The sequence below is a fragment of the Pipistrellus hanaki genome (assembly GCF_964339955.1).
Source record: "Pipistrellus hanaki genome assembly, chromosome: 11".
NCBI classification, from domain to species: domain Eukaryota; kingdom Metazoa; phylum Chordata; class Mammalia; order Chiroptera; family Vespertilionidae; genus Pipistrellus; species Pipistrellus hanaki.
In genome coordinates, this window is record NC_140513.1 from 51433543 (window position 1) to 51460458 (window position 26916).

Genomic DNA, 26916 nt, shown 5'->3' on the forward strand with positions numbered 1-26916 from the left:
CTGGGTAAAAAATCCAATACCTGCATCTATTAGTAAATTATTTAACGTTTGTAAGTATAAACTTTACCAAATAAATTCTAGGTAGATCTATGTATATTAAAAGTCATGTAAAAGACTTAGTGAATGAAGCAGCAGTGGTATAAACTTGAGCTAGGTGATCTATTTCTCCATGAAGCATAGGGAAGCCATTGGAGATTAGAGAAAAATCCAGGGGAAGACTAGCAGCTTTGTTAATATTAATGGCATTGTAAACCAGGGCTGCACACATTGTGATTGTATAGCAATTTATGTGAAAACACTCAAACTGCCCTATGACTTAACAATAAAAGATTGTGTGGCCATAATCTAAATTACTTCACACTTCCTGGCTGGAAGTGTTGTCCTAACTTAAGTCTTCATGGTTAGCTTTCAGAATAAGTCCTTTTGGTTGAAACATATCTTCAACTAATTGCTTGTACAGAAGTAGCCTGAAAGGGCCTGATGAAGTATAGTTATAACTACTATACTTAGAGAAAAATACCTCTAAACATTAGCAAAAATTTACTGACGTTCATTCTCACAGAAGTTTTAACTTCGCCTTATACTGAATTTTATGTAGTTTATGTTCTCTACCACTATTACTATTAAAAGTAAACTATGTTTTCTTCTGTTAAAGAGATTAATACATAAACTAAAAATTTAAATATAGCTATCTCATGTTAACCGCAAATATTTTTAATACAACTCTTAAGCAAAATAGTATTTTTTAAAATAATGGAACATTAATTAACTTAGTATTTTTAAACTGTAAGTCTTAGTTACAAAGTATCTAAGTATCAAAAGCACTTTAACTGTTTGGGGAATGTGAACTCAGTCAATTTTTGCTTACAATCTTCAGCCCATAAATATTTTTTGTTTAAGGAAAAGAACAACAACAAATGTAATTAATTGTTCAAGAGGTATAATATATATCTATGTAAAACTTATCTCCCGAAGCCCAATTAATGACTTTGCTGAGTAAAATATCCTTTAAAATACATTTTGCTTCAAATGAAATGTTTATAAGGAACTACTTCACCAAACAGCAGCTCATAATTGGTCAACATCATTAGTTATTTTCAGGGTTATCTAGAATACATAATAAATTGTCTACTAAAGCTTGAGCTATAACTCTGAGTAGGAAAGCTTAAAAAGAATTATTAATCTTATTATTTTAGTATAAAAGAATCAGGAAAAAATCATTCCAAAACTGAGATTAAAAACACTAAATGTATTTTTAAGGTACTCAGTAAAGCACATTAGATACTTGCTTACCATTGTAACAATAGATTCCTGTATTTCTGTGTTTCCTAATAAATTGGTAATTTTCAAGTAATGACTTCTAATTCTAAAGACTTAATTTGCCAAAATAAGGTTTAAAATAAAATTCATGAAATGATTACATTTGCTTATCCTGATCTGATATAAACTTGTAAATGCCAGCAAGTATGTGTATATATATATATATATATATATATATATATATATATATATACATGAGCATAAGCAAATGAAGCTAACTAGTCATCATTTTGTATGAGCTATATGTGTCATCATAAACAGGAACACATTAATTTTCATAAAATATAACAGCCTTGCACATACAATCCCCTAAGTTTGTACCTCTGTTAGGTTCAGAATTTGGCTATTCAATTTACTCATGGGGCGGTAAGTCTCTAGAGCCAGAATAATTACACCAATTAGCCAAAAGAGGGCGCAGAGAGAGCACTAGAGTTCATGCACTCCCTAGGAAACTACCCGCTGGTTTTTCTCAAGTTGTCTAACAAAGGCTAAACCCACAGTTACGCGTGCAAATTTGAGAATACTGAAAATTAAAGCACATGTATATATAGATACACCTTAACATAGAATCTTATATAAATATATTGATATGTAGCATTTCTACCATTCAAACAAAATAAATATATGTCTTGCCTAGTGTGCTAGTTTTTATTCCAGTACCAGGGGACTCAGATACAGAGGGATCAGATGGGCGAGGGTATCAAGAGGGAAGAGAATGTGCCCTAGACATGGTAAATCTAAGGAAAACAAAGCCCTCTTAGAGTGGGAAAGGGACCACCTCAGGTTCTCATTACGGAGGCAGCAGTTAGCTCTGAATACCTCCCAGATACCTTTCAAGGTAACTAGTACTACATGAAGTATAACTGCCTCAGAGGGATACAACGCTCTTCAAGGGATCTTCACTTCACACTTCCCTGTTCTCTCAAGGTCCAGTTAGTAGAGCAATCAATTGATATCTATCTGCAATGTCTATACAGTCCTTATAACAGTTCCCCCATTAGGCCAAATTTGGTCAATATGTTACCTTGCACAAAACCCAACCCATTTCCATGACATGAGCGCATATAATGTGGTTCATTAAGCTCTACAAATAAATTTCTCCTATTAAATTTACTATGCTTTTTATCAGCACCCATACATATTTTCATCTGCCACTTCTATACTTTTAAATAATAAAGCATTGTAATCAGAACATGTAAGACATGGCACTTATATTTCTGAGAACAGCTAATGCTATTCTTTTAAAAGATAGTTTCTGAAAGAACTAACCACAGTATAGTTAACTGGCTGATATGGCAACTTTCTGTTTCATGATATCTCAGGTTTGACACCCTACCATCAAAGCTAAGTAAAAGGAAACTACTGATATGTTCCAAGAACAGTAGATCCATTCAATCTCCTCTAAGATTCAAGAGAAATACTGTGAGCACATACATTTTCAAAAAAGATATATGGATTTTGCAGTATTCTAATGGAAAAAAGTCTAAAGCTGAATTTATTTTCTAAGTATGCTAAAGTTCTTTTTATACAAATATTCTATGCTTTCCAAGAGACCATCATTGTCAGCAATTTAAATTTGTGTAAGGCTAATGATAAATGTAGATCATTATATTTTCTTATTTTAAGGCTTTTTCCTAACATTAGCTACAAAAAAAAAGTCTCTCAATCCAAATTATAGTTGGCCCATTAAAATTTAAATTCAATTTGGCTGACTGATTGTAGGTACACAAAAATTATTTACTTTTACTAATAATTTCCTATAATTTTGTTTCAGGAATAGCTGGCCTATATTTATTATATATAAACCTTCATTGTGTAATTTTTAGATCAACTAGTAGGTAAATAAGAGCAAAAAGTATATATATTTTTCAAAAGCACAATATTCCTCTTTATACTGTACATTATACATTTTCTAGTTATATTAGCATTTTAAAAACACTCATTCTGGTTTAACTGCACTAGAAAAGGTATCTGTGGAATTATTGCAAATTCTCTATCCATTTGCTCACCAAAATATTAGGATAAAATAGGAATACATGCCCACTTAGTCAGTTTTCTCCTTGGAACAAATATATTAACAACAATCAATACTTACAACAGTACAGGGAGAAGAAGTGGAAAAATTAACATGGAAAAACATTTAATCTTTCCTTTAATGTAAGGTAGATAGTTGGTGCTTTATTTTAGTGGTATTTTTATTTTGTTTTTGGTGAAGAGAAAACATTAGAAAGCTACTAAGAAAACACTGCCTTTTTTTCTGTTGTTCAATCCTATGCTACATTTGTAGTATATATAAAAGTATGAACATATTTTAAACTGTACTTGAAAAGAAATTTCACATATAAGGTGTAAAACCTTTTGTAAAAGCTGAAGAATTAAATTCAGATTTGATTAGTACTGCTCAAGAGTGAAAATTTCAAATAAACATCTGAAAATTCCCATAAATTAAAATCTGTAATATTGTCAGTGCTAAAAGAAATTATGTACAATTATTTCATCCCAATCACTGCCTTTTGAGTTTAATAACAAAAGCACTTTAAGAAATCCCCGTGGAAAGCTAATTTGAAAGTAAACATGCTTTGAAACTTAACTATAGATCTTGTGTTAGTCCCACAACAGGATCAAGATCACTATTAAAATAAAGCCTGGGGCACATTATGATGCCTAAGATTGGTGGGTGGATTTTAATTGACTTGAAGACTGTCATCGTTCTATTATCAGAAAACCTGTAACGCATTTCCAGCATGGAGGACCCATCTGTGCCCACCATCCATCTGTTTAGACGTGATTGGCAAAGTGGTAGGGAACTCGCAGTGGTTGCCTCTGCCTGAAAGGAATAAACCACAGGATCTTCCAACGAGTGCCAAAAACTTCTGAGAAGGTCTGCTGCCATGGCTTTCGGGGCCTCGATCTACAGAAGACAGCATTATTAGTGAAAGACAGCACTCCCATGGTGCACTTCAGTCAGCTAAAACAATACAGGTTGGCTGGGGATCCATTACAGGACTCTGATGAATTGTGTCCCAGCATCACAAATACAGCTTTCCTTTCATTATGGCATGCAGCTGAGTTTTAACTCTGGAGAGCAGATATTGTATCTGTGTCGTCAATCAACCTACGGCAACTTTTGAAGCGGAGTAGAATCCCAGTATTAACAGAATGTGTGTCAACAACACAGTAGCAAATCTCTTTTGATGTACTTTCAGGACAAATAATTTAACTTACTTTAGTGAGACAAGTAACAAGAATGATCAGTACTTATTTTGTATGAAAACTAGCATAGCTAGAAGACCCCAGATGTAAGAATAGGTTATGCCTGCCTAGCTCAAGCCTTAGACAAGGCTCCAAGAAAAAAACCATCATTCTATTATCTTTCCCCTATATTTTTTTCAAATGTGGCCAGTTATTTCCATTTTTAGTAAGAACTCTATAGACTTCACTTTTATACTTACATTTCTTCGCAACAGTTTGACATCTTTTCAATAGATGTTGTATCCTATTAAAAATTAAGAAAAATACTCAGAACAAAGTTATTAAGACTTTATTCTATATTAATTTTCAATGTTTTAAAATCATATCTAGAGAATATTCTGAAGATTTAAGCAGTTTATTCATGAGTAATAAGATTTCTAAATTATCTACAGACATTGCTGAAATTCCTTGGAAAAAACAGAATCATAATTACATTGTACTCCCACTCCACAAATATTATTCAATTACAAAACCTCACAAAAACTGTAGGAGTCTCACTTCATTAATGTAATATTTTTAAATTATGTTTGCTTCCTTGACAATTCTTTTAAAAGTCCAGTATCTATTTGTAATTCAACTGCCATGTATATGCATTAAAAATAAATACCAAAAATGACAAATGAAAGGCTAATGCACAAAGAGTCAAAGGCTTGCTCTTCTGAGAAGACACAGACTCAACAAGGTCCCTGCACTTGCCATACCACAACACCCAGTACTCTGAAAGTGAAGTGAGCTCATCAGAGTCCTTTGGTGAACAAACAATTTTCTTTTTTCAACAGAAAAATCAGCCACTCCATAATAATACAATTTCTTATTTATATGCTTTATATAATAATGAACATATAAGAAAAACAAGTCAACAAACAAAAGGTAGTTTTTAGACATGCTGGTTCAGCTCATGTTAACAGAAGATCTATCATTAGATTGAGATACTTATTATTTAAATAATAACCAAGACAAAGTACATAATCTTAGTTTAGATATTTACATTTTAAGTATACTTCAAAGGAGTATAAAAGAAAATAGCTTCTTTTAAATAAACCAGAAAGTTACAGAAGTAATTCTCCTCTATTAGCGTGCTCACAAACGGCAGGTGGGCTGTACTGTTATTAAGCAGTACTATTCATGCAAACAGTTCTGGTTTCAACTGCAATCCCAAGAACTTTTTTGGTTGTAAAACTTTCCTCCAATGAAACTAATAAAAAAACACATTCATTTTGAAAGACTCTTTATAGTAGAAGTTACATAATTAGCTAAAATATTAATTTCTTATGCATGAACAGAATAACTACAGTTAGCCCATATACAGAAAAAATAATAATCTTTTTATTAAGATGTCCAAGTAACCAATAATAGAATTTTATTTCCAGATTACCTAGGAATTTGGGACAAGACTGCAGATTAGCTACATACTCTCTATTAATTGGTTTTCCTATTATGCTTTGAAATTCATGATATCCAATGACAATTCTACCTATAATGAACCTTTCTTGGTTTTTTGCATAACTTCCTCAAAATAATGTTTTACATTGTGAAAGCACAGTCTGCAAATACATGACAGCATTGTTTAGGGACTTAAAGGAAAATTGAGCCTCTGGTTTCACATCTGTATAGAAAGTGACAAGTAATTTTAATGGTGTCTTAGAATTGATGGGTGACAGGTTGCTCCAAAAACAATTGAGATAGTGGTGCACAAAAACAAAAAGATAAGAAAGAAGTCAAGTGCTATTAGTAAAGGTACATACAAATGAACTAAAATTGCAGTTGTGGATAATACTTAAAAAATGAAAACTAGCCCTAACCGGTTTGGCTCAGTGGATAGAGCATCAGCCTGCGGACTGAAGGGCCCCAGGTTCAATTCCGGTCAAGGGTATGTACCTTGTGGGCACATCCCCAGTAGAGGGTGTGCAGGAGGCTGCTTGCTGATCAATGTTTTTCTCTCATCAATGTTTCTAACTCTCTCTCCCTCTCCCTTCCTCTCTGAAAAAAAAATCAATTATATATATATATATATATATATATATATATATATATATATATATATTTTTTTTTTTTTTTTTTTTTTTTTTTTTTTAAGGCATCAAGTTTGCCTGGCCTGCATGGCTCAGAGGTTGAGTATCGACCTATGAACCAGGAGGTCACGGGTGGATTCCCAGTCAGGGCACATGCCCAGGATGGAAGCTCAATCCCCAATGGGGGGTGTGGAGGAGGCAGCCAATCTGATTCTCTCTCATCGTTGATGTTTCTATCTCTCTTTCCATTTCCCTTCCTCCAAAAATATATTAAGAAAAGAAAAAAAAAAAAGAATCAACGTTAAAGACTTTGGATTTAGACTTCATATGGGGAAAGCTTTTCTTTTCAAGTGCCTTTGACATCTTTCTAGAATCTGGTTCAATAGTAGACTAATGCTTATTAAGTCATCATAAACAGATGGTCATTTTTATCAGAGGATGGGACATTTATCATGACTTTATGAACACTATTTGTGAGGGTAGACATAAAGGCTATTTTTTTTCTCTCTAGAAATAGCAAATGCTTACCTCTCTGAAACTCAGCTATGCTGAATCATGTTATGATATAAGAAAAAAGTACAGTTTGTCGATGAAAAACTAAACATGTCACAAAATTTTTGCACTGACACTTGCACACATACTCAGAGCAACAGAATTTATTATGCTATCACAGTCATAAACACAACAGAATCAGCAAACTAGAAAAGAAAGAAGTTGCTATTGGTTGGAACATGAAAAACATAAGCTATTTCCAAGTGCCAAATCATATTTAATATTCTTTTTTCTGCTTATAATGCAAGGAAATATGTAATATTAGAGGGAAAAACACAAAGACTAATTAAAATAGATTTTGGTGCACATAATAATTCTCAATTTAAAAGATTCAATGCCTTTGGTGGCCATCAGAAAAGGACAAATAAGATAACTGCTATTCTTAAGGAGGAGTATAAATATAAATTATTAGCTTCTAGAGGCCTGGTGCATGAAATTCGTGCACTAGAAGGGGTTGTTCCTCAGCCCAGCCTGCACCCTCTCCAAACTGAGACTCCTCGGAGGATGTCCGACTCACAATCCGGGACTGCTGGCTCCTAACTGCTTGCCTGACTGCCTGCCTGATTGCCCCTAACCATTTCTGCCTGCTAGCCTGATCTCCCCCTAACCTCTTCCCTGCCAGTCTGATTGACACCTAACTGCTCCCCTGCTGTCCTGATCACCCCCAATTGTCCTCCCCTGCCAACGAGGTCGCCCCCAACTGCCCTCCCCTCCAGGCCTGGTCATCCCCAACTGCCCTCCTCTGCCAGCCATCTTGTGGCAGCCATTTTGTGATGACATGGGGGGCAGCTGTCTTATGAGGGTGTGAGGGTCAATATTACCTCTTTATTATATAGGAGGATATGTAAAATTCAGCTATCCAGAAAAATTCTTCTAGGAATAATGAAACAAATTTTTATTTTATGCTCTCTACAATCAGAATATCTTTTTTTCCAGAGAAATATTTATGTTTTGATTATGGTCTAATGATCAAATAGCTAAGACTTTCTTCAGCCTACATAACTAAGAGACATATGAGAATGCTTTCCTATTTTTAGAAACTGAGTCTATTTTCTAAAAAAAAAACAAAAAAAAACAATAATAATAATAAACTAGAAAAAGCAAAACTTATAGAAATTTAGGCCTTACTTATATCAATCAATACTATATAATTTTCCTGATGGCTGACCTTACCCTAAGAAATTATCTTTCAGATTCAGCCTAAGAAAATATGATTACTTTTTTTTTTTTTTTTAAAGCTGTGTCCTAACTAATAAGATTATATCTAAAGTAGAGGGGAAAATTTCCTAGCAGAAAATAAGAGGGAGGTATTAATTGCCTACTAGAAAAGTTAGGAAGGGGAGGGGGCAAGAGGAAGATTTTATCACCAGAAGTTTCCTGGTTGACAGACCTGAAATTTAGTCCTCTTGAAATAGATACTTCAATGATACAATCCATCCAACTAGCTTATCCTGCTTTGAGTTCATTCTCACCAACACTTTACCATATATGTTGTCATATAGGAAAGAAGAATGTAAAGAGTCCTTCGAAACACGTGACAATCTGGTTTATATTTTTAACTATCACTTTTAAGTCTGGAAGCAAGAATCACTGCTTCTTGGCTTCATTAACTCTGGCAACATTTTCAATTAGTAATAATTGCACCTCAGATAAACCTCATTAGCTATGCTACTGCCACCGCGCAAAACTCAAAATGGAGTTTCTAGACCTGCCAAACTGAAGACTTGAAATAAGAACATTCTATCAGAAAACCTCCCCGAAGACAATTCAATCTTACCTCAGTCATCGCCTGTACTCTTTGCTCTTATTATAGGTCTTGTCAATGCTTTTAATAACGCTGTTGTACATACCTGATTCTGTTGATTTAAATTGAACTAATAAACTAGTAAAAAAAAAATTTTTCAGAACTAGAGAGTGTATATCTGTTTTATTTATTACTAATTTCTACTAATTCTAAGATAAGCTTTTGCTTGGCTTTCTAGCATCCCTAATCCACATTCGGATAGTAAAAAGCTCATTTAACTTTGCACCTTCCACAGCATCTACCAGTATATATTGTTCAAGAGTACTGAATATATGTTTGCAGCACTAAACTAACTGAACATGGACAGAAATAACATGATTCCTTAATTTTAATTTATATCAGCAGTGCAAAGAGAAGGCATTTCCTAATACTATCAGCTCTTTCTCCTCCTCTGAAGCCAGAGCTCACACTATCCTTCATTTGAAATAAATTGTTCTTTAGGCATCCATCTTCAACCGAGGGCCAGCTATATAGTTTATTGGAAATCTGAAATTCACATAAGGATTTAATCAATCATGGAACTAAAGGGAGAGGACAGGAGATCTTACATGTATATAGTCACAGAAAATATCCAAAATAATTCCCATACTTCTTTTCAGGCTATATAAAACCTTAGGGAAGTTACTAAAAGTCTGTATATCTCAATTTTCAAATAATAATACTTACCTCATATGTCTTTTACAGGAACTAAAGGAGTTAATATATGTTAAAGCCCTTAATAAATGGCGGTCCTCATTCTTATTTCATATTGCCTACTAAATACTTTCTGAAAAGACTTAGAGATACAGTATCTCAATTATATCAAGATGAAATTTTTAAAAATTATGTTTAAATAAAAGCGTGGATTTTATCATAAAAGTTAAAATAACCAGGACTATGGGAGACTATGCTAATAAAATCTAACGTCCACAAGGGACTTATAACCTAGTTGAAAACCAAGTACTAAGTACATATGCCAAAATTCATTTACTCATTAATCCATCTATCAAAAATTTACTAAGTAACTATTATGACAAAGTCCTTAGCATCAGGAGCTTAGCGGCTAGCAAAATCAGTAAAGTTTACAAGAAATGATTATACAAAAACACAGAGGATGCCAGAGAGGATGATAACACACACTGATATATTGTTTAAATAAGCCTTGCTCTAAGTACTGGGAACAGCTGAAAAATATTTGTGATCAACACATAAGGTTAACTACTGTTACATTTTTAATACAATTTTATACTTTCAATAAGATTTTTGGTTATCAATAGAAGATGAGCAAACGTGCTACTTTGGCTGAGACATGGGGAGTAACTAACCTACTGATGGAATAGAAAAGAGAGAAGATCTACAAGTTACTATAAATGAGTCACTGTTTTCTCCAATCCTATAATGTTTTAAAGTCAGATTAAAAACCAATGTGTGGGAAATTGCAAGTAAAGGAAAACTCATATTTAGCTTCCTGACCAAATAAGAAAACATCTATCTAATCACTCAAGCAATTAGTAATGCTTTAAGAAAGTTAAAACGCACTATTCCCCTACACTATTACACAAATTGATTTAAGTTGTTTTCCATATTTGCAATTCTGGTTTGGAGTTGAGCATACCAAACATAATTTGTACAGAGACTGTACTGAAAGCTGCTAACTCACCACATTGATTCAGTGGGATACTTGGCAAAATTTAACTGTAAGGATTAATCATCTCAGAATCCCATTTCTGGGTATATATTAAAAGGCAGGTAAACCCACTAACTGTCTGCTAATGAGAATGTTATTTAATAGGTAATCTCATTTAAACTAATTAAACACTGTGAACACAGGTACTTTTCATTGCATAACATAACCAGGTTAAAACTAAGTTACCCCTGCATTGTAATTCTCTCTGTATTTATTTAGGTAACCAGGAGCCAGAGCTGGGGTGCGGTGTGGGGGAAAACATTTCCCCCTTTTAAGTGGAAAAGCTTTGCTTTAAGCTACCTTTAGTAATTCAAGCAGAGTCCAACAATAGTACCTGCGAGACAGAAGCAAAGGCTCAATTTTTTCTTTGAGAATTTAAAGCCTTTTACAAAACTGCCAGTAAATACATCTTCCCCACCCTACCCCAAACCTCACCACAACTGAGAAAAACACTAAGCTCCAGAGACCCCACCAAAAGCTTAATCTATTACATAAACTCCATGGTGCCCAGAAAACAAAAATGCTTGTATACAACATTCAGAGAAACTGTCAGAGCACTGTCACATGTACAATAGCTCGCTGTCAGAACCTCGCCAGAAGCGCTGGGCCAGCTGTTACTGCACTACTTGATTAACTCTCTCCAAGCCCAGTGACTGGAAACATAACTGACACAATCACGCAGCACCATAAGTATTGCTGGTTGTCAGATGGACACTATTCTTGGCTGTGTGTGAACTACTGCTCAATAAGAAATTCTGACATCAATTATATTAATAACTACCATTACTATCCATTTCATTCAGAAACAGAAAAAAAAAAAGACTAAACAATCTAAGAATAATTAGAATAATCTGTTCCCTTTAAAGTTGACTGCTTGGAAAACACTTTAACTTCATTATTAATTTTAGTAAAAATATACAAGCACATATATTTAAATCCTGTTTAAAATCAAATCTAAAAATAATCAAAGATAATCCTTTAAAATCGGGCTTAAGATCAGTCTAGTCTACAGAAACATCTGGTTGTGTTGACTTCTAACCTTGAAAATGAGATTAGAAATCCACTATTTTTAAATTTAAGTAATTTCTAATTATTTTATCTTATTCACTAAATTTTGTTAAAAATAGCAGTAAGTAAATAACAAACACAAAGCCCCGTTAATTTAATTATAAGTAAATCTTGGTTAAAAGCATTTTAAAATTAAAAGGGTGTTATTTTTCACGTATGGACTACAGACTGGAAATTCAGTCCGCTAAATCTGAAGTCCATTAAATCGAGGTCTGCAAAATCGAGGGTTTACTGTAATTGTGAATTACTTTATGACTGAATTACTACTCTATAAGCACTTTACTATGAATCACCAACATTTGTTAGTGTATTTTTTTTTTTAATTAATAGCCATACTAGTGTGTGTAAAGTCAAAACCTCATTATGGTTTTGATTTTTATTTCCTTTATGACTAATGATGTTGAGCATCTTTGTATATATTTATTGTCCATTTGCATATATGCTTTGAAGAAATTCCCATGTAGGTCCTTATCCCATGTTTTAATTAGAATGTCTTTTTATTATTGAGTTATAAGAATTCTTTATATACAAGTCCCTTATCAGATACATGATCTGCAAATATTTTCCCCCATTCTGTGAACTGTTTTCTCACTCCTCCCCTACCCACCCCCACATTCTTAATAATGTCCCTTGAATCACAAAAGTTTTGAGTAGGTCCAATTTATCAATATTTTTTCTTTGGTCATTTGCACTTTTGGTGTCATATTTAAAATACTACTACCTAACCCAAGACTTACTCCTATGTTTTCTTCTATGAGTTTTATAATTTTAGATCTTACATTTAGGTTTATGATCCATTTTGAGTTCATATATGTCCATGGCGTGAGGTAAGGGTCTAATTTTATTCCTTTGCATGTGGATAGCTAGTTGTCCCAGCACCATTTCTTTGAAAATACTTTACCTTCCCCCATTAAACAGTCTCGGCATCCTTACTGCAAATAATTGTCCATAAGTTTATGTGTATACTTCAGATCCTTGATTCCATTTCATTTATGAATATATCTATCCTTATGCTAGTACCATACTTTCTTGAATACTATTGCTTTATAGTAAATTTTGATGTTTTTTTCTTACTATACATTTCTTTCACTGAATACATTCTGATAATCACTTAAGTTTTCATATATAATACATACATTATGCATAGTATAATAATGATCTTTTTTAAATTACATGTTTATTTACATATACTTAAATAGTCTCTATAGAATAAATTTGTAGAGAAAGGACTATGCATTTTAAATTTTCAGACACTGATAATTTGTCCTTCAAAAAGTATATAGTAATTTACACCCCAACCAATATATGAAAAAGACTGTTTACCCTACATCTTTTGCAATGCTATGTATTGCCAAACTTTTAAGTTCTTACTCAATATTTCTCATACTTTTTAATCTTTTCTGTTGTGCTAAATTCCATTTAGCTAATAGGTACATGCAAAAAAATAATTACTAATAAAATGTTTCTATAAGTAACTCCATTTCCTCAAAATAATGTTCTTCATAATATATAAAACAATAATTGCACACTGACCCTGATCAACACGGAAAAGATTATTTATGGTATCTACAGCTATATAAAAATATTTTATGCTAAATTTTAAAGGTATGGTGAAAAATTGTATGATTTCTGTACAATGATTATAACTAAAATTACAAAGGCTTCTGGAAATGCGGATAAATGACTCTGGGTAATTTTCCCCTCTAATTTCTAAAGTCTCTGTAACATTTTAGAATTAAGTTCATACTTAGGGAATATGTTCATAAATACAATATTTTACATTAAAAATATACTTACTGTGATGATGCCAATTAGTTGAGTATAAAAGAGTCCAGTTATTCCAACTAACATAGTAATGCCCATAAAGGCAGCTAGTCTCATTATAGCCAATTCATGTCTAACAATGAAGAGGTCCTATAAAAAGAAAAAAATAAGTCTTAAAAACAATACAAGCAGTTACTTATATAGTTGCAATAATCATCAAGAATTGAGCCGTAACATTTCCCCCTTATTATCTATGTATTCATATACTTATCCTCACCTGAGGCTATGTTTTTACTGATTTTACAGAGAAAGGTAGAGAGAAAAACCTCAATGTGAGAAAAATATGGATCAGTTGCCTCCCATATGCAACCTGACCAGGGATCAAACCTACAACCCAGCATGTGCCCCAACAGGAAATTAAACCCACAACATTTTGGGTTGATGCTTCAACCAACTAAGCCACCTGGCCAGTGCTCTCCTTGTTATCTTAAAACAAATACTCTCCTCCCTTTTAAGAAGATTTCATTTAATCAATACATTTTGTTTTAAATTTCAAAGTAGCAAGATTAAAAATAGGATTTTACTATTCTATTGTGCCAAAAAACCTCAACCCAAAGACTGCAAATCAGCCTTGCTTGTTTACTATTTATAGCAAAAAACCTCCAAAATACAAAACAGATGGTATAGAATCACTGGTTCCACAAAAGTAAATTTTACTACTGCACTGCAAAAACCCTTAAGATCAGTGACCAAGAACTGAGAGCTTATGTAACTTAGTCAAAATGAGGGGGGGTAGAGTAAATTATAGCATCATATGGACAGTTCTCTTCAACCTCACTTCATTCATTCAACCATCTACTCACTTAACCAGCATTACAAATACTCTGCGATATAGAAAAATGATAAAAATATGGTCCATGCCCTCAAGAAATATGCAGTTTATTCAGAGAGACAGCCCAACTTTGCAAAAACACAGTATGATCTATAATAATAAAAGGGTAATATGCTGATTAGACCGGATGTCCTTCCAGAGGACCTTCCCGGCGAAGCTGGGGCTGTGAAGGAAGCCCGATTCTCGGGTGCCAAGAGGGAAGCTGGTGCCAGCAGCCAGGGAATTTCGTGCATAGGGCCTCTAATATACTGTAAGAGGAATGCATGCACAGAGGACTAAGAAAACATAAAGAAATGCCTAGATGGAAAGGGGAATGGAAATGCTGTGAAAGAAAGGCGATTTTTTTGGTTCAAGCATCAATGTAAGGGTCTTAAAAGTTACCAAAAACAAAACAAACAAAAAAACAAAACAAAACAAAACAAAACAAAAAAACAACCACACACACACAAAAAAACAAGAAAATGAGGGAGTAGCATTTCATGTGCCCTCACTGTTACAACCAGATCTACAAGAGGAGTGAGAGAGAATGAAAGAACAAGACTTAAACCAGGGAACCCATTATTGCTAAACTTTGATATAAAACGGCCACAGTGGATAAAAGCAAGAAACGAACGGGAAGGATCCCCCAAACATTACCAACCACACACTTTTATATTAGTTCAGGTTATGGTTTAAAGGTATTCTGGTAGCAATAATGAAAGCCAGGAGGCCACTGAACATATGCACTTGCTTGAAACAAAAGAACTGATGTTTTTCTGTGTATCACAGTGATTACCCACCAGACTTAAGCAAAAATCTGATTCCATTCCCAAGTTACTCAATTCATTAGCCTGGAAAAACTTAAAATACACCAAGACACTTAATGTGGTATGTGTATTATATTAGGCAGTCATTTCAAAAGCTCAATAAAAAGAGCCCAGGCAGAATCCTTACAAACATGTAAAGGGAACAAGATATAGCAACAAATGATTTTTTTTTAAATTATATCTAACAAGTTCTGCTATTTGGAAACACAAATATATTCCAACATGATTAAGCAATAATTTGAGCACAGCAAGCATTTGTGTTTGTTTATGCACGATTTTTACCTGTAGAAACCCTAGGTAAACACACACAAAAAAACTACAGCCAGCTAAAGCAAGCCATAAAGAAATACACAAAACACACACATACCTCCAGTCCCTTAGCAGCTACTTCAGTTTATCCTGAGCCACTCTCATCTACACTTGTTATTGCAACTTCCCCTCCCATTTCAGGCGACTCTCTTCACTTCACAGCTCACACACTGCTACCTTTCCAATGCCCACTTCTCCAAGAAAACTTTGGGTGTCTTTTAGGGTAAAGTGCCATGTTCATTATAGTATTTATGTATCTCTTAAGTATTTAACAAGTATAAAAATATGTTGCTGTTTCTATCAGGTTCCTACGCTTTTAAGTGTCACTGACAATGTTTTTGAGTGTTGTGCCTTCAATTTCCCATAAGCGCTATGGTTTTCACTGAATGATTTTACACACTGGAGTGGACTTTAGGAATACAAAAACTGTGTTACTATAGAGCTTACTGTAATAAAGATATAATATATGACCAAATAAAATGCACCTTCTCTTCTCCCAGTGAAATAGGCTTAAAATTTTTTTTTGCCAACCAGAATTTATAAGTGTAGGGATAAAGATGAGACTAAAATTTCTGCGTATACTGTCATTTATTCATTTGGTTATACACTTATATTTAAGAATATTTATAAAAAAATACTTTTATTTGAAATTGTTGTTTTGTGTTCCATATTTGGCCACATACATGGCCACAGTGTGAGTCTATTAGCACAGTTCTCCAGAGCACAGCACCTGTACTTCCATCTTACCTGTTGCTGTTTTTTAGATATAGGACTTTTTTAAAGCAAAAACTGGCTTGGGAAAACTTATCCAAAATCACAAAAAAAACATTTACTATTCAAGATCTTTACTACATAATCAGTGTTGTGGCTGAATTGTGTCTCTCCTAACACAATTCAGAATGTCATTATATTTGGAGACATGGCCTTTAAAGTGACGACTAAGTTAAAATGAAGCGTTTAAGGTAAGCATTAATCCAATCTGACTGGTGCCTTATAAGAGGAAATTTAGAAATGGAGACACAGGATTCTCATACACAGAGGAAAGCCTATGTGAGGACACAGAGGCCTGGAGGCCATCTACAAGCCGAGGTGAAAGGCCTCCAGAGAAACCAAGCCTGCTGACACCTGGATCTTGGACTGTCAGCCTCTAAAACTGTGAGGAAGTGAATCTCTGTTGCACACAGAAACAATTATCTCCATGAAGCTTCACAATTCCCCCTAGACATCTTGTACTTTTTCTGTCAGAATTATTTCAGGAACTTCCTGTTTCTTAACTCTATTATAAACTAGAGGCCCAGTACATGAAATTCGTGCACAGGTGGGTCACTAGGCCTGGCCTGTGATCAGGGCCAGTAGGGGCCTTTTGGCTGCCAGCTGGGGCCTTCCCATCAGCTGCCAGTTGCTGGCCGGGGCCTGCTGGCCGGGGCAGGCATCAGAGGGCGTTGTCTGTTGGAGAGCAGCAACCACCAGGGGGAAACTTCTGTGTTAAGTGTCTGCCCCATGGTGGTCAGTGTGCGTCATAGTGACCAGTTGTTCTGGTCATTCCAGTGTTCCGGTTGCTTAGGCTTTTATATATTATAGATAGTCTTCCCATTAATTTCATTTTCTAAAGAAGTATTGATACATATTAGCACACAGAAATAGAATTTTTTAAATACTGATTTGTAGTCACACTTCTTAAAATATTCTTAAAAAAAAAAATCCAAGAAGATCTAAGGATAAATCATTTATATAATCATATCATCTAAGAGTAATGAGAGTTTTATTTCTTTCAGAAGTTATAGGTTTTTTCTTATTTTCTCTTGCCTCACTTCACTTGCTAGAATTCTTAGCACTATGTTTATTAACAATGGTGATAGGGGGCTTAGTGGGATCAATGTCTTCGTTTATTATAAGGTTTCTGTGTTCTATTTGTCACTAAAAGCACAGACATATATTGAAACATAGAATTGGCAATTGTTTGAACAACAGGGTATCCTAAACTGTTTTCCCTTACAAATATAAAATAATTATGTATCTGACCTTATTCTTCCCAACCCCCCCCCGCCCCCCCAAAAAAATGTTACCAAGGGACAATCTCACTAGCATTTCAGGATACATTAACAAAAAGCTAAATTAACTTCATACTAGTGTTAAAAATAACTTTCATTTCGTATTCATCTTAAAGCCAAACTATTCTTGGCTATTCTTGCCTACTCTTGTCAAAAATCCAAAATGTTAACTACATATTTCAGCAATCATAGCCATTCTAAAGTGACACAATGGCCGAAACCGGTTTGGTTCAGTGGATAGAGCATTGGCCTGCAGACTGAAGGGTCCCAGGTTCGATTCCAGTCAAAGGCATGTACCTTGGTTGCGGACACATCCCCAGTAGGGGGTGTGCAAGAGGCAGCTGATCGATGTTTCTCTCCCATCCATGTTTCTAACTCTCTGTCCCTCTCTCTTTCTCTCTGTAAAAAAAAAAAAAATCAATATATTTTTAAAAAATAAATAAATAATAAAGAGACACAATGAATAATTGACCTTAGATACCAAAAAAAGAGAGGGGAAAAAAAAAAACCCAAAGGTTACTGAGTAAAGCCTAAAATATTTTTATAAATAGCAATAAATAACAGAAATATTCAGTATACATTAAGATTGATTATATAAAATATTAAAATAAATTATAAAGGGATTTATCTAGCTATTTCTATTCTTTATTTGCCAAAAAACTAGGCAAATAATTCTGTGACATGGTTAGATATCTGACATCAAATCCCTAGCAACACCATTAAATATGAGCTCATTGGAATAACAATAATGTATCTTCCTAGAAGAAAAGCTGGCTGTTCTGCTAAATAAACATTATTTATTTTCCTCTTGAATATTGGCAGCATGTCCTTTATTGAAATTCTCTCCCTTCCTTCCTCCTTCTGTCACTCTCCCCATAATATTAAATGCAGTTATTATATTAGTTTTTGAACCTCACATAAACGTTGGTATAAGATAATCAATTAGAAATTATCTGAATCTATTTCACCTAAAAACAATTGAAAAAATGTAACTTTAGAACTAAAATGGTATGCCATAAATGGTTAGTTGAATAATCTTGACACCAGCAGCCACAATTAATTCTTTTTTTTATATATATATATATATATTTTATTGATTTTTTACAGAGAGGAAGGGAGAGAGATAGAGAGTTAGAAACATCGATGAGAGAGAGTCATCGATCAGCTGCCTCTTGCACATCCCCTACTGGGGATATGCCCGCAACCAAGGTACATGCCCTTGACCGGAATCGAACCCGGGACCCTTCAGTCCCCAAGCCGACGCTCTATCCATTGAGCCAAACCGGTCTCGGCTCAATTAATTCTTTTTAAAAATCTCATTTTCACATGTGGAGAGACAGTATTGCCTATAATATGTGATTGCCAGCAGGTACATATTTTAAAAATATTTTTAACCTACTAAAATGCCTTTATAAAATTTTTATCTTATAAGAGTCTCATGCTCTACCGACTGAGCTAGCCGGGCGAGATTAAAATTTTTATCTTATAAAGTTTATCTTTGTATTAGATAAAGTAGTAAAAATTGGTCACCTCAATAAATGAAAGCAGCAAAGTATAAATTTGGCAATCAGGAGCTTTCTCTGAAGCACAGATTTTGTGCTGCTTGAGCATTTTCTTTTCTTTTTTTTTTTTTAAAGAAAATTTACAATAATATAAGTAAAAAAGTTGCCCAGGGGAAAATGCAAAAAGTGGAATAGCAACTTGGTACAACTGAAAGAACAGAAACGTAGAGGAAAAAAAGAAATGGGCCTAAATAACACCTCTGACTGGTGAAAATTCTCTTATTAAACAAATTACTGAACCTCTTTGAATCTCAATCATTTACATGTACAATAGGAACCTACTACTTATCCTCTCAGGAATATTTTAAATAAGTTGGCACTTTTCACTCATCAAAGGCTTACAAATCTAGAATAACATAAGGTAAAAAATTCTGAAATATGTGACTAATGAAATAGTTATGGAACAACACATTAATTAATGAATTTTAGAAAGTATATTCTTTAAGTATAGTGATACCTTCCTTCATATTTAACTAAAAAGCAATAAATGTCTGCCCTGGCCAGTCTGGCTCAGTGATGGAGCACTGGCCCTATGCACCGAAGGGTCAAGAGTTCAATTCCCAGTCAAGGGCATGTACCTGGCTTGTGGGTTTGTTCCCAAGCCCGATTGGGGTACTTAAAGGAGGCAACCAATTGATGTGTCTCTCTCACATCAATATTTCTCTCTCCCTTCCACTTTCTCTAAAAATAATAATAATAATCAATGAAAAAAAATATCTTCAGTTGAGGATTAACAACAACAAGATCATCTCATGGTTTGGGTCTGTCATTAAAAAAAAAACAACAACAACAACAACAACAAAAAACAACTTTAGCCTTAGCCAATTTAGCCTTAGGCTCAGTGGATAGAGCATCAGCCTGTGGACCGAGGGGTCACAGGTTTGATTCCGGTTAAGAGCACATACATCGGTTGCAGGCTCCTCCCCGGCCTGAGCCCTGGTTGGGGCTCGTGCAAAAGGCGAGCAATTGATATGTTTCTCTCACATAGATATTTATCTCTGTCTTTTCCTCTCTCTTCCACTCGCTTAAAAAAATCAAAGGAAAAATATTCTCTGGTTGAGAACTAAAAAAACAAAAACAAACAAAAAAACCTTTAAATTTCTAAATTGGTTTTGGTAAACAATTAGAATGCAAAAGTGGAATATACTATAATAACTTAAAATATATCAAGAGAGCAGGCACTTGCTTATAAACATTTAAAACAACTATGTGAAAAATAATCAAATATGGACCTTGATCAAAGAAAATTCATTTCTTTAATATCTATCTCTTTGATTTATTGAAAATGCTAAATCACATTCAGGTTTCTGAAATCTTCAAAATGAGTTTCTTCCCAATAACTAAGCAAGACATTGTTTCAGGAAAGGTTGTAAAATTTAACATTATATTGGTATTACACATTCAAATGATGGTCAAACTAATTGAACACTTATCTAAAAAGGTTTTCCAATTATCTCAAAGTTTATACTCTTTATTGATTTTAGAGTCTGTGATTCTAACAAAAAATATTTAATTTATCCCATTTATTTAGAAAGACAACTATACCTTAAGTTTCTGAAATTTTTGTAGATATGAATGAATTTTTGTCTTATCATTGAGAGTTTTGAGATATTTTTAAGGTACTATTTATAGAGAAAATAGTAATACTAATTCTCCTTAGGTTTGTCTTCTTTTAGAAGACAGAATGTAAATATTTACAGCTTAAAAATAAATCCTGATTTTGAGCATTGATTCATGATGAATAAAATTCCTTATCTCAATACCTGCCACTACCTCCTTCCATCATTAAAGGATATATTAAAGTATCTCCTCAAAACTTCACATGGCGAAAACACACATATCCTTAAAAAGCCATGATAGGTGGATATTTTAAAAGTACATATTGAGAAAAAAAATCTTAAAAAGCATGAAGTTACTCTAAAAACAAACAGTGGGGCAGCTGCAAAGCAATTAAAACAATGCAGCATAGAAAGAACTCGCCTGAAAAGAAAATGCCGAGAGAAGAGACCCAGAAGAAAATCCAGGGTCCCAGCCACGCCTTTCCCAGAGCCTGTGAACAGCCTGCTTTCTTTCAACTTTCTCTTTCCCCGGAGCCTAACCAGAATGTACCAGTTTTCTACTGAATACAGGTTAAGTGTCATTACAACAAAGGTTACAGGGCAATTCATTTTTTCTTTTGTTTAATGAATAAACATGTTCACCTTAAAACAAAAGTAAGATCTGAGTTAACACTTTCTTTTCCCATCAGAGGAGAAGCACTCTGGTTTGGAATTGAGAGATGGGCTACAGAAGATGCTATGCTGCCATCTACCTGCCTGAGAGGGCATAAAGAAAACTGTGGATGGGAGCTTTCCCTTCCCTGGCTGAGGGAAAAACACAGGGTCCCAATCTACGGCATGCTTCAACTGTGCCATTACTGCCACAAGAAAGATGTACAGTAATCATTAATGCAATCTCCACAGACAGCTAGGGAAATAGGGGATCTTTATGTCATATCCCAAATAATGAAGAGAGTAAGAGGAGAATAAGATTTCTAACACTAAGCCAGCTTTACAAACAAAGCAAAGGCTGGATACACTATTTTGGTTGTTTCATAGACAAAATGACAGAGACACAAGCAATGACTCAGAAAAAAAAGTGTATGAGGCAGGATTATTTGAAGACTATTCCAATATAAAATTTATTTTATTTTATTTTTGTTTCTTAATCCTCACCATATTTTTCCATTGATTTTTAGGGAGAGTGTAAAAAAAGAGGGAAAGAGAGAAACACCAATGTGAGAGAAATACACTGATTGGCTGCTTCCTGCACAAACTCTGAACAGGACCAGGCAGAGGATAAACCTGCAACCAAGGTACGTGTCCTTGACTGGAATAGAACCCTGGTCTCTGAGCCAAACTGGCTAGAGCTAAAAATTTATTTTTAAAATGTTAATGGTGCCCTAACTAGTTTGGCTCAGTGGATAGAACATCGGCCTGTGGACTGAAGGGTCCCTGAAGGGTCCCAGGTTCGATTCCAGTCAAGGGCATGTACCTTGGTTGCAGGCACATCCCCAGTGGGGGATGTGCAAGAGGCAGCTGATTGATGTTTCTCTCTCATCGATGTTTCTGACTCTCTATCCCTCTCCCTTCCTCTCTGTAAAAAAATCAATAAAAATATATTAAAAAAAAGAGTTTAAAAAAAAGTTAATGGTGAGGTTTGTATTGAAATTACTGATAATTTTTTGCCACCTTTATATAAATACAATAAATGCTATCCTCAAAAGAACCGATACTATGAACACAACATTCTATTAATTAATCTTAGAAATATTTACAACAGTATTTTAGAGTAGATCTGACCTTAAAACCAGTTATTCCAATTACTGTCTCAAAACCTTTCATTGTTCCCTTATCCAGCAACAACTTCCTTCATGTCTCCATCTGGTTAATCTCTATCTATACTATAAAGTCCATCACAGTCTCATTTCCTACAGCAAAACAGCTCTCAACTCCAATAGCCAGAGAAGCACTGCTCGGCACCACTCCCCAGGGGACTATTTACAGACTCTGGCTGAGTGTTGCCTCCTGGAGTTGCAAAGTTAGGCAGCACTGATTAGAATCTCTTGGGAAGAAACGTTTAAACAAAATGCTAGTGCCAATGACACCTATGAGGGAAGAGATTATATGAGACTCACCCTCCCAATAAGAACAGTACTAAAAGCCAGATAAAATCTACTGAAAAATAAACTGCTTGACTGAAGACACTGGAAAATAGCCAAACTCACTTGGCCTTAAAGGGCCAAGATCCCAGAGAGAGTGAAAATGCATTAAGGTGATTCATACATTCTGCACTGCTTTATTACCTTAAAGCACTTGGCAATTCATAAGCAGTGCTTATGAAAGATGGAGTAAAAATGGAGGCTCAGAGCTCTCTGCACTATCACAGAGCTGGGAAAATAAGAAGGCACCACCCACATTAAACACCTAAGTTTTTTAACTGAGACTCCTGAAGGACTACATAGGTGTACCGGTTAATAATGGCGGATTTTGTAATCAAAGAAAACATGATAATTTCAAGAGAAACATCAAAAGTGCTTTACTCAAAGTAATGTCTATCACTAGCTACACATTGCCCCATCTTTCAGGTAATTTGTAGATACCATCCCAATAGAACTTTTCTTGTTTTGAGGCAAACCATTTAGAGACCCAATTTTCCACTTCTTCCTATGTTTTGAAGTGCTGCTCAGAAACTGTATGTGCCATCGATCAAAACAAGTGGTAATCTGCCAAAACCGGTTTGGCTCAGCGGTAGAGTGTTGGTCTGCGGACTGAAGGGTCCCAGGTTCGATTCCGGTCAAGGGCATGTACATTGGTTGCTGGGACGTCCCCGGTAGGGGGTGTGCAAGAGGCAGCTGGTCGATGTTTCTCTCTCATCGACGTTTATAGCTCTCTCTCTCCCTTCCTCTCTGTAAAAAATCAATAAAATATATTAAAAACAAACAAGTGGTAATCTGAAGGAGCAATGTCTGGTGAATACAGCGGGTGGGTTAATACTTCCCAGGCAAGATCTTTCAATGTGTCTTTAACTGGTTTTGAAGTGTGTGATGGTGTGTCATCATGAAGCAAAATTACTTTGCCATCTTCTGGCACATTCTGGTCATTTCATGATCAAAGCATGGTTCAAACTGATTATATGTCGTTGGTAGGAATCAGTATTAACGGTTTTATCTGCTTTTAGAAGCTCATAATACAGCATACCTTCCTGATCCCACCAAACGCAGAGCATTGTCTTCTTTCTGAATTGATTTGGCCTTGCAGTACATGTTGATGGTTGACCCGGATCAACCCATGATTTGGGCTTTTGGGATTCTCAAAATAAATCCACTTTTCATTGCCAATCACAATTCAATGCAAAGGAGTCTTCTTTCGTGCTGTTGAAGCAACATTTTACCGATGACTTCGATTTTCCATTTGTCTTTCATTTAGTTGATGTGGCACCCATTTTCCTTCTTTTAAAATCTATCCAATTACTTGTAAACAATCGTAAATTGTTTGCTGAGTAACGTTTAATCTTTCTGCAAGTTATTTTTGAGTTTGACACACATCTTCATCCAATAATGCTTGTAATTGTTGGTCTTCAAACTTTTTCTAGACGTTCTTTGTCTTTCACATAGAAATTATCACTTTTAAAGTATTTAAACCAGCGTTCACAAGTATCTTGAGATGGAACATGTTCACCAGAAGCTTCCCGAAGTGTACGATAACTTTCAGCAGCACTTTTCTTCAAAATAAAATAATGAACTAAAACTTCCCACAAATGCTCTTTTTTAGGCACAAAATTCAACACTTTTAAGTGAAAAATATCTATGATGTTAACACCTTCAGCAAATTTGGCATACAAAGTTTTGAAGCTTATTGTCAATACAATAAAATAGCATATATATCAAATCGCATATATATCAACATATGTATAACTCCATCTATTGAAAAAAATCCAATTAACCGGTACAATTAGTATAAGAGAAAAGACAAACTGAAACTAGTCTTTCATGAAAACAAAAACCAATAATCATAATTCCTTACAAAATCTCAATAAATTTAATAAATGTCATCACCAAAAGAACTGCTGTGTTAAGACCAATGTTCTGTTATTTAGCTTTAGAAATGTTTGTTATATATACATCTTGGCTGAATCAAGATGAACTGTCTCCTATTGCTTATCAAAAAAAAAAAAAAAAAAGGAGTAAATTAGGGAAAAAAAAGAAAAAAAGAAAAAAAAGAACCAAGCCAAAAGAAGTTAGAAAGAAATGACAAAGAGCAGAAGTAAATAAAATAGAGACTTAGCCCTAACCGGTTTGGCTCAATGGATAAGAGTGTCGGCCTGCGGACTGAAAGGTCCCAGGTTCGATTCCGGTCAAGTGTATGCACTTTGGTTGTGGACACATTCCCCAGTAGGAGGTGTGCAGGAGGTAGCTGATTGATATTTCTAATTCTCTATTCCTCTCTCTTCCTCTCTGTAAAAAATCAATAAAAAATATTTTTAAAAAATAGAGACTTAAAAGGTAAGAAGAAAATAAAGGGAAATAAAAGCAGGGGTTTTTTTGTTGTTTTTTTTAAAGATGAAACAAAATAGACAAACATTTAGCTATACCCACTCATAAAAAAGAGAACTCAAGTAAATAAAGTAAAAAATGAAAAGGAGACATTACAAATGATACTATACAAATACAAAGGATCATAAAAAACTACCATGAAAATTATATACCAATAGTTGGACAGAAGAAATGAATAAATTCCTAGAAACATAAAAGCCATCAAGACCAAATCATAAACAACAAAGTTAAACAGAACAATTACTAAGTAAGGAGACTGAATCAATTATCAAAAACCTCCCAAAAAAGAAAAGTATAGGACCAGATGGCTTTATGGGTCAATTCTACCAAACATTTAAAGAAGAATTAACACCAATCCTCATCAAACATTTCAAAAAAATTAAAGAGGGAATACTTCTATAATCATATTGGAAGGCCAGTATTTACCTAATACCAAGCCTACATAACAGAAGAAAAGAAAATAGAGCCAACATTCCTGATGAACAGAGAGGCCAAAATCTAAAAAATATCATTCCACAAAACATTAAAAGAATCATACACCATGGTCAACTGGGATTTAATTCCAAAGATGCTTCAACATCTGCAAACCAATGTGATTTTCTACATTAACAAAAAGGAAGACAAAATCATATAATCACCTCAACAGATGCAAAAATAGGACTTAATGAAATTCAACATCCATTTATGATAAAACTCTGTGGTGGGAAAGTAAATTGATGCAGCCACTATGGAAGACAGTATGAGGACTCCTCAAAAAAATTACACACAGAACCACCACATAATCCAGCAATTCCACTTCTGCATACACACACACACACACACACACACACACACACACACACACACATATATATATATAAAGGATATCAAAGAGATATCTACACTCCCCTGTTCACTGTAACATTAATCAAAATAGCCAAACTATGGAAGCAACCTAGATGTTCAACAGATGAATACATAAGGAAGATGTGGAATATAAATGCAATGGAATATTATTCAGCAATAAGAACATTTGTCATATATGGATGCACCTGATGACATTTTATATGCTAAGTGAAATTTGCCAGACAAAGACAAATATTTCATGGCATCACTTAAATGTGGAATTTAAAAACTTTTCTTTAAAAGTTCAAACTCATAGGAACAGGAAGTAAAATGGCTGCCAGGGGCTGGGGCAGCAGAGAATAGGGAGAGGTTATTAAAAGGGTAGTACAAACTTTAGCTATAAGGTAAGTAAGGTCTGAGGATCTAATGTAAAACATGGGACCATAGTTCATAACACTGTATTGTATAATTAAAATTGACTAAGAGAGTAACTCAAGTGGTCTCACCAAATTAATTAATTTACCTTTGCTCTAGTAAACTAGAGTACTTTAGAAACAACAATAATAAACATTCTGTTCTTATGAATTTAACTTAGTCCAATAAAATTGTATTTTCTTATATTGGGCAACATATGGTAAAGTTCTCCATATATCTAACTTGATAATATATGAATCACTTCATGATTCAGAGAATATATAATAAACAAGTTAAAACACACTAGATGTTTTTCTTCAATATGACTTTGGGAATGTCATAGCATAACCCCTTTGGGTTTCAATTTCATTATGTCTAATATGAAGGTAAATGAAAGCATCCTATTTAATACAATAAGGATAATTAGTCTGGAGAACAATTCCTTCTCAACACTACTATCTCTGTCAAGTACCTAGAACTATTTATAATTTATTGCTTATTATTTAAGATGCTTGTACTTACAGC

General features: G+C 34.3%; 1 protein-coding gene across 2 annotated transcripts in view; it reads right to left on the bottom strand.

Annotated features, from left to right (window-relative positions):
• Positions 1-1947: 1947 nt before the first annotated feature.
• The window catches only part of ZDHHC21 (zDHHC palmitoyltransferase 21), a 49480-nt gene continuing 24511 nt past the window's right edge, over positions 1948-26916 (bottom strand). For both annotated transcript variants that reach the window (XM_084898263.1, XM_084898262.1), the window contains exons 7-9: positions 13472-13588; positions 4773-4816; positions 1948-4231 (exon numbers count right to left, since the gene is read on the bottom strand). In XM_084898263.1, the coding sequence (XP_084754389.1) occupies positions 4099-4231; positions 4773-4816; positions 13472-13588 (294 nt within the window). In that variant the 3' untranslated portion in view covers positions 1948-4098. The remainder of the gene's footprint in view (positions 4232-4772; positions 4817-13471; positions 13589-26916) is intronic.